Here is a 9,064-nt window from a genome sequence, read left to right on the forward strand (position 1 = left end):
TTTTTCTCTTGCTGCTTTTAAGATTCTCTCTTTGTCTTTTGCCCTTGGCATTTTAATTATGATGTGTCTTGGTGTGGTCCTCTTTGGATTCCTCTTGTTTGGGGTTCTCTGTGCTTGCTGGACTTGTAAGTCTATTTCTTTCACCAGGTAGGGGAAGTTTTCTGTCATAATTTCTTCAAATAGGTTTTCAATATCTTGCTCTCTCTCTTCTTCTGGCACCCTCATAATTCAGATATTGGTACACTTGAAGTTGTCCCAGAGGCTCCTTACACTATCCTCATATTTTTGGATTCTTTTTTCATTTTGCTCTTCTGGTTGGGTGTTTTTTGCTTCCTCATATTTCAAATCTTTGACTTGATTCTTGGGATCCTCTAGTCTACTGTTGAATCCCTGTACATTATGCTTTATTTCAGTCAGTGTATGCTTAATTTCTGACTGGTCCTTTTCCATTTTTTTGGCATTCTCACTAAGATCTTTGAAGGTCTCACTAAGTTCCTTGGAGGTTTCTAGAAGATTCTTGAGTAACCTTATAACTGTGATTTTGAACTCCATATCCAGTAGTTTGCTTTCTTCCATTTCTTTCATTTGTGACATGTTTTTTTGTCTCTGCATTTTGGCTGCTCCCCCGTGTTTGTTTCTATGTATTGGGTAGCTGCTAAGTCTCCTTGAGTTGATAGAGTGGCCTTGTGCAGTAGGTGTCCTACAGGGCCCAGTGGCTCAGCCTCCCCAATCACTTGAGGTGGACACTCTAGGTGCACCCCTTTGTGGGCTGTGTGCAGTTTTGTTGTAGTTGAGCCTTGATTGCTGTTGGTGTCATTGGGAGGAATTGACCTCCAGGCCAGTTGGCTGTGGGGACAATCTGTGACTACAGTGGGAGAGCTGCTGTGCAGGAGACACCCTTATGGGGCAGGACTTGCTTCACTGGGGCTTTGGTGCTCACTGAGTCTGCCCCTTCAGTGTGTTGCTTAGGGATGTGAAGAGTTGTAGTCTGGTATGATCTCACACTGACCACAGGGTACACTGGCTCTTAGGTATCCAGGGAGGTACAAAGTCAGCCACTGCCTGGGGCCACCCAGCAGGAACTACAGAGAGATCTGCAGATTTCTCCTTTTTGTATAGGGTTTGGAAGTGCCTAGATGAGGCCCAGCTGTGAAGCAAGGCAGGCTGGTGCTGGTGCCAGCCTTGGGCCTTTTATTGATAGCTTTGGGGCTACTTGACCCAGCTACAGCCTGTTTGACAGGTGTTAGGCTGAGAAAGAACACGCCATTCATATGTAAAAGCCACTGCACACAGCTTGGGTGGGGTTGTAAATTGGGTGGGGTGAGGTCTCAGGGAATCACCAGGGTGGAACAAACAGAAATGGCTGCCAGTCAGCCCTGCACTGGGCAGGTCCCAGCATGGGAACAATGAACACTGAAGGCACCTCTGTCAGGAAGAAAGCCACCTCAAGTTCCTGCCCCAATGCCAGATAGTCCAGTTTCTCCCTGTATGTGTCTGGGTCCCCCAGAGCCTCGCCCGGGCACTGGAGCTCAGAGTAAGTGGGAGCTTGTAAATTCAGTTCACTGTGCCAGCCTTTTAAGAGGAGCAGCTGCCTGTGTGTCACTCAGCCCCAATCCACACTGGTTTTCACAGTCCGTAGTTCTTATTGCCCATAGGGACTTCTTTCACCAGCTCTGGAACCCTGGGCTGGGGGTCTGGTGTGGGGCTGGGACCCCTCGCTCCTCTCAAGCAGGAGCTTGTATCTCCCTCCTGATTAAAAAAGGGGCACACCAGGTGCCAGCCCTTTCCACATCTCCACACCTCCTACTAGTCTCAATGCACTTTCTTCTTTACCTCTCTAGTTGTAGTTCTTACACTCAGCCAGCTTTCCCGTGGTTCTGGATGATAGTTGTTCTATATTTTAGTTTTAATTTTGATGAGGCAGCAAGTACAGGCGTTTACCTATGCCGCCATCTTGGTTCTCCCAAAAATTCTTATTTAAAGCATCGGAGAAGGGCCCATGAAGTCCAGACCACCATGTCAAAACGTATTTTTGTTTTTATTTATAAAGAGGCAATCAGCATTCCACAAATTTAAGCTAACATCCAGGAGTTGCTTGCTTTCAGCCCAGTGACGGGGCCTTGCTATTGGCTTTTTGTTGGCTTTGATGTTAGGCTACGATTTACTATCCCTCAGACAATACCACTTGGCTTCTGGTCCTTGTTTCTCCTCCCTCCCTCCACCCTTCCTCTCTCCCTTCCTTCTTTCCTTCCTTCTGATATTTGAGAATCAGATAAATAGCTCCATATTTGGCATGGAAGACATCAGTGGAGAACAACACAGTTGGGTATACTGCTCCCACAGAATGTATATTCTAGTAAATGAAAAATCCCACAAAAATAAAATATTGTAGACTTTTGAGCTATCAAGGGGGAAAAATATGAATTATACTAAAGAATAACTGAAGATCTACTTTCTACTTTTGAGAGTTTGTGAATGAAGGCCTCACTGAAGAGATGACTTTTCAGCTCAGACCTGAAGGATGAGAAGGGGCCAGCCATACAAAGAGACAGAAGATATTTGGAGCAGCAGGGACAGCAGGTGCAAAGGCCCTGAGGCAGAAATGTGTTTGGCTGGATCAAAGAACTGAGAATGGAGGACACACAACTAGAGTGTAGGCAGCAAGATGCAAAGTGGCATGAATAAAGTTGGATAGGTTAGCATAGTCTTGATAATGCAAGACTTTGGAGACCATGGCAAAACTTTGCATTTTATTTAGGTAGAATAGGAAACCTTTGCAAGGTTGTCCTCTCTTTACCAGACAGTTTAAAAAAATAGTAACTTCAGCTTGAGTTTGGCCCATTGTTGTTGCTCTAGTCCCATAATGTCCTTATATCTTTTCTGTTCTGCTTCCCCTGGGCAGTAGCAACTGCTTTCTGCATCTCTTAATTAAAATTTCCAGCAGAGATCACCTGATTGACTCCGTTTACCTTTTATGTCCAGTCATAAACCATGGACCACTGGCCACCCTATAAATGAATTGGCTAGCTTTAGATCAGGTGCAATCTGTGGTCCAATCAGCTGTGGCTGGAGGCAAGGTTGTACCCAATTCATGGTCATGTCCATTCACTAGGTGGGGTCTCAGGGCCTTTGCACATGCTTTTTTCTTCCTCCACACTATCTTCTTTTTACTTAGACAACTCCAATTCTTCCTTTAGGTCTGCTTATAAATGTCATGTCCACTTCTTTGACCCTCCATCAAAATTAGAGATCCCTGTTTATATTCCTTTGTACTCTGTACACTATATTTTGCCCTGATGACACAGATCACAATTTCAAATGATGTTGATTTTTGCATGTACTCATTTAGTGCTTGTTTCTCCCACTGCACTGAGAGTTCCATGAGGACAGTGGTCATATCCATCGAGACATGGCTATTCCTGGCACATAGTAGGCACTGGATAATAAGTGCTAGCTGAATGGATAAATGAATGAATGAATGAATGAGTGAGTGAGTGAATAAATGATGAGTGAATGAATGCCAACAAGCAAGAGATTATGTGGCCTAGGAGTCTTTATGGAAGGGATCTTGGTCTTGAAGAATGGACAGCATTTGGAGAGAGCAAGGAAAAACATTTCAGGCAGAAATGTCAGGGAGTTGGGAAAAAGTATGGTGTAGCAGGGTACAATGTGGGCACTGGCCTGATGGGAGCAGAAGTGTGTGTTTACATGATTTGGAAAGTAAGATGGTCTAGGTTGAAAAGGGCCCAAGCAGGAAAAATGTAAATCTGAGAACAGTATTAAAATATTATGGTAAGTACTGTTTTTGTGTCCATTTTACAGATGGGAAGTTGAGGCACAGGGAGTTCTTGTGGCTGATAAATGCAGAACTGGCATTGAACTCTGGGCAGACACAGAGTTTGTGGGCTTGCATGCTATGTCAAGCTGCCTCTCCCCTCCCGAAAGGCAGAGACATGACTTGGCAAAAGGTCAGATCTGGGGCAGCAGGACGGAGAAGCATGCAAGGGAGACACAGTGGCTCTGGTCTCAAGGAGACTGCTGGGCCAGAAACGAGTGGGCTGGGGAAGGGAGCTGCATGACATCTAGCTGTGGGTTTAGCAATCGCCCCGCCTCACAGGTTAGAATGAAATGAGAAAAGAAGAGGCGTTCATGGCACACTGCTTGGCACACACATGGGGATCTGGTGAAGTGAATACTCTTCACAGGGGTTTGGAGGACCAGGATTGCCCAGGACCTGGCTGTGAGCCGGAGTGTTAATATTAATATCTCTAGAGGCCCGCTGCACGAAATTCGTGCACTCAGTGGGGGTGGGTCCCTTGGCCCAGCCTGTGCCCTCTCGAAGTTTGGGAGCCTTCGGTGGATGTCTGACAGTCGGACATCCTTAGCGCTGCCTCAGAGGCAGGAGAGGCTCCTGCCACCTCCACTGCACTCACAAAGCCGTGAGCCCGGCTTCTGGCTAAGTGGTGCTCCCCCTTTGGGAGTGCACTGACTACCAGGGGGCAGCTCCTGCATTGAGCATCTGCCCCCTGGTGGTCAGTGTGCATCATAGTGACCAGTCATTCCGCCATCGGGCCGAAACCAGCTCTCTGACATCCCCCGAGGGGTCCCAGATTGCGAGAGGGTGCAGGCCAGGCTGAAGGACCCCACTGGTGCACGATTGGGGCTGGGGAGGGACATGGGAGGTTGGCCAGCCAGGGAGGGACCGCGGGAGGGCTCTAGGGCATGTCTGGCCCATCTCACTCAGTCCCGATTGGCCAGATCCCAGCAGCAAGCTAACCTACTGGTCGGAGCATCTGCCCCCTGGTGGTCAGTGCACGTCATAGTGAGTGGTTGAGCGGCCTTAGCATATCATTAGTATATTACGCTTTGATTGGTTGAATGGCTGACCGGATGACCAGACACTTAGCATATTAGGCTTTTATTATATAGGATTTGATGCTACCAGCTGTGTCTAGATGAGGACTTTTTAATCGAAGGCACTCTGAGGCCATGTGCCAAAGCCTTGCAAAGACCAGGGTTAGCAGCTGTGCGTGTGAGGGTCCTTCCAGGGCTCAGGGCCTCCTTCTCTCCCCCTCCCACTCCCATCTCTGGACTTTGCAAGCGGGCTTCGTACCTCAGTCTCCAGAGCAGGCATCTCCGTACCCTGGGATCTTTCTCTCCATCTCTGACCAACTCCCCAGATGCCCTGTTTTTGACAAACTTCTAGTTCCCAGGGCTGCGAGTTGCCTTTCCCACCCCACAGTATTCATCAGCTACTCAATGCATCGCTAAGATCCTTCCCTCCTCACAGGGCCTCAGCCACTTTTCCCAAAGTGCGGGCGGGATGAGATCCCTGATGTGACGTGGCCAGCTGTTAGAGAGCAGCAGACCCCTAGAGAGAAAGCGACCCCCTTTCCAGGCCTCCTCTGATCCTGCTGGTCCAGCCAAGGGAAGCTCTTCTCTGGTGTGAGAATACCTTCAGCATCTTTCTAACACCTGGGCTATACCTTTTCACAAAGAGCAGAACAGCCTGCAGCTAGAATATGGTGTGATTGTGGTGTTCCATTGTATTTACTTTCCCAGTTACTATTTCTACTGGCAATTACCTTTTGAGAGTAGTTCTATAAAGCTCAGTTTCAAGAACTGAAGTAGAAACTGAGCCAATTTCCAGAGAAACATTAGGTAAGTGATCGTCGATGTGGTGTGTGGACATGAAACTTCACGGGGGTTTCACTCCCTCAGTAACTGAGGTTCGGAGGAGATCAGTCAAGTTAGAGCGGAGGCTCGGATGGAAACGCTGGCCCTGCTCGCTGGCTCCTAAGACGCGTGCTGTGCTGAGCCTCTCCTTCCTCACCTGCCGAAGTGGGTGATGATTCCCACTACACACGGTTGTTTTCAGGGTCAGTGAGGTCACCTGATGGGTGCGAGTGCAGGTTGAACACAGGGACTCTGGAGTGTTAACATGGACTGTTGCTATCTGTGCCTGACAACCAAGTTCGCTGTGTGAGTGTGGACACGTGACTAGTTTCAGGTCTCTTGTCCCACCGTGGCAGTGCAGTCTGGGCAGCCGGTCACCTCTCCGCCTCAGCTTCCTCTGGGTAAGCGGGGACACTGCCGGGAGGGTGAAACGGTGGGGTATGTGTGCAGTGCTGGGACACAGCCTGGCACACAGCATCAGGGAAGTGTGAGCTCTGGGACTGTAGCTCCGCCCCTGAGAGACTGGGGCGGAGCAGGAAAGCTCTTGGAAGGGAGAGTGCTGGGGTGTGCCTCAAACTCCAGAAAGTCAGTATCGGTGGAGGTGACTGCAAATATTCAAAATATTCAAAAGTCCTTCCACTTTCTCCCCCAGCACCCTCTGAGCCTGTGCAAGCACTCCCCTCCCTGCAATAGGGAACAGCCCCATTGGCCATGGACTGGATGGTGCCCCACCCCTAACTTCACCGTGCTGAAGCCTTCACCCCAAGGTGAGGATATTTGGAGGTGGGGCTTTGGGGAGGGTTAGGGTCAGATGAGGTCATGAGGGTGTGGCCCTGGTGATGGGATTAGTGGCTTTGTAAAAGGAAGAAGGGAGAGAAAGAGTTCGAACTCACCCTCTCTCTGCCATCTGAGAGAAGGTAGCCGGCTGCAAGCCAGGAAAAGAGCCCTCATCAAGAACCCAATTGGCTGCGCCTGCTCTTGACCATGCAGCTCCAGAACTGTGAGGAGTAACTGCTGTTAGAGCCACACAGCCTATGGGGCTCTGTTACGGCGCCTGAGCAGGCTAATGCCATGCTCATTCTCTCCCAAATCCATCCAAAAATTACATATGTACACACATGTATAATTTACAATGTGCTAGTCACTCTACCTGTGGTGTTTTATTTAAGCCTCACAACCCCATGGAGAACAGCACTAAACCATGCTCCATTTTTCAGATGAGGAGACTGAGGCTTGAAGTGTAGGTGGACTTGCCCAAGATCCTAGAGCTACTAGGTCCGAGAGCCAGGCTTCAGACCACATGCTGGCACTGGGATCCAGGTGGGGGGGACACTGACTCTTACATTGGTGGGAGCGCCTCGCTGCCTCAGGAGGCAAAGGGATCGTCCTGCCAGCCAGCGTGCAGCTGAGCAGAGCTGGGCCTCCAGCTCAGCAGGGCAGCCAGCTTCGCAGGGAGGACTGGAAGCAACAACACCTTGGTCACGCAGAACCTTTAATCACATGAGTGCTTATTGGGTCTGAGAGCCAGGCTTCAGACCACATGCTGGCACTGGGGTCCAGGTGGGGGGAACACTGACTCTTACATTGGTGGGAGTGCCTCGCTGCCTCAGGAGGCGAAGGGATCGTCCTGCCGGCCAGCGTGCAGCTGAGCAGAGCTGGGCCTCCAGCTCAGCAGGGCAGCCAGCTTCGCAGGGAGGACTGGAAGCAACAACACCTTGGTCACGCAGAACCTTTAATCACATGAGTGCTTATTACAGGAGCTGCTCCGGGGCTCCGCAGCTTTGATTTCTGGTCATGTTTCTCTAACACGGAAAGGTGAATGCCTCCCCAGGGCCACTGGGTGGTTGGTGTCCTGAGGATCTGTGTGAGGGGACAATCGGGACAGCTGTGCACACGCCTGGGTATGCGGGGATTCCCCCAAGCCACCACCTGTGACTCAGTGAAATCCTATTCCCAGGAGGGAGGAAGGTGGAGGTCCTTCCAGGGAAGAAGGAAGAAGGGAGACACTCAGCACAGATACACAGAGAGGACGCGTCGGGATGGGCTTGGAGATCGGGGGGAGCAGGGGGTTAGGGCCTGGAGGGTGAGGGGCAGAGGGTGGGACAGGGCCGATCCATTTGGTTTCATTCTTTGTAAAAAATAATACCATCACGAGGACCATGCCATGCAACCTCAGCGACACCTGTGCACCCCCCTCCCCGCCCGGCTGCCTGGCGGAGGGCGAGAGGCAGTCAGACCGGCGTGGTGCGCCTGTTGGCCAGGTCGTTGTGCAGCGCCTCCTTGAAGTCTTTGGGCGTGGAGTTGTGGAACTGTAGAAAAGCGTGGTCCCGGTCGGAGTTAAGGAGGGTCCCCATGGTGATCTTTGAGGGGTCCCGGGAGAGGGTGAACATGGAGATGTCGGTGGAGGGGATGGTGTGGAAGCCTTTGCTGATGGGGGACAGGTCTCGGGACCTGGGCTCCGTGGAGCGGGAGCTGGACCGCCGCCGGAACCTGTACCTGTAGGGTGGCAGGCGAGCGAAAGTCGATTTCTTCAGGAGCTCCGAGTGGGACCTGGCACGCAGCTGCTGGTGCTTCTCTATGTAGATGTGCACGGCGACCACCCCCACGATCTCGGCGATGATGAAGGAGAAGGCTCCGAAGTAGAAGGACCAGCCGTACGAGTAGCTCTTCTTGGAGTCGCGCTGCCCGGGGTCCCCAGCATTGGCCGATATGTAAACTATGATGCCAATGATGTTGCTTAACCCTAAGAGAAGGGAAGAGAAACGCATCTTTTATAAGCCTCAGTGGTAACTTGCAGTCTTGGGATGTTTATAGAAAATGTGGAGGGAAGGGGAGCGAGAGGAAAGGATTTGTGGCGGGAAGCCTGAGCCTGCTGAGCTCTCCCGCGTCTGTCCCTGGGACCTGAGCTCAGTCCAGGCCGTGGCCTTCAGCTAAGAGTCAGCTGACTCCCACTCGGGATGCGCGACTGCCCCCTGAGAACCAGTTCACTCCACTGACACGCAATCTCCAGCAGGAAGCCATGAGGATGGTAAAATGAATGAGGTGCAGTCCCTGCCCTTGAGTCCTCCCGTTTGCAGGAGAGATTGATATGTGAATGCGATTGGAGCAGAAGACAGGAGGGCTCTCCCAGAGACATGGACAAGTGGCTCAGGAGCCAAGGAGAGAGATGACGCAGCCACTGCCCTTTGAAGACAAGGTCACACTCAAGCTGGGCCCTGAATTTGAGGAGGCGTGAGCCAGGCGATGAAAGGCCATGGCCCAGGGAGTGAGAGGAAGAATGACTTACAAGGCTCCAGCTTGAGTCATGGGGACACTGCTGGCATCTTGAGCTAAAATAAGAGGCAGCAGAGAGAACAGGTTTTGAGGAGAGGAGAGGAGAGGAGAGGAG

General features: G+C 51.0%; 1 protein-coding gene across 2 annotated transcripts in view; it reads right to left on the reverse strand.

The window, feature by feature from the left end:
* Window positions 1-7,391: 7,391 nt before the first annotated feature.
* Window positions 7,392-9,064, reverse strand: part of CACNG3 (calcium channel, voltage-dependent, gamma subunit 3) — a 71,750-nt gene continuing 70,077 nt past the window's right edge. For both annotated transcript variants that reach the window (XM_005862043.2, XM_005862044.2), the window contains exon 4: window positions 7,392-8,419. In XM_005862043.2, the coding sequence (XP_005862105.1) occupies window positions 7,908-8,419 (512 nt within the window). In that variant the 3' untranslated portion in view covers window positions 7,392-7,907. The remainder of the gene's footprint in view (window positions 8,420-9,064) is intronic.

The sequence above is a fragment of the Myotis brandtii genome, unplaced genomic scaffold (genome assembly GCF_000412655.1).
Source record: "Myotis brandtii unplaced genomic scaffold, ASM41265v1 scaffold158, whole genome shotgun sequence".
Taxonomy (NCBI): Eukaryota; Metazoa; Chordata; class Mammalia; order Chiroptera; family Vespertilionidae; genus Myotis; species Myotis brandtii.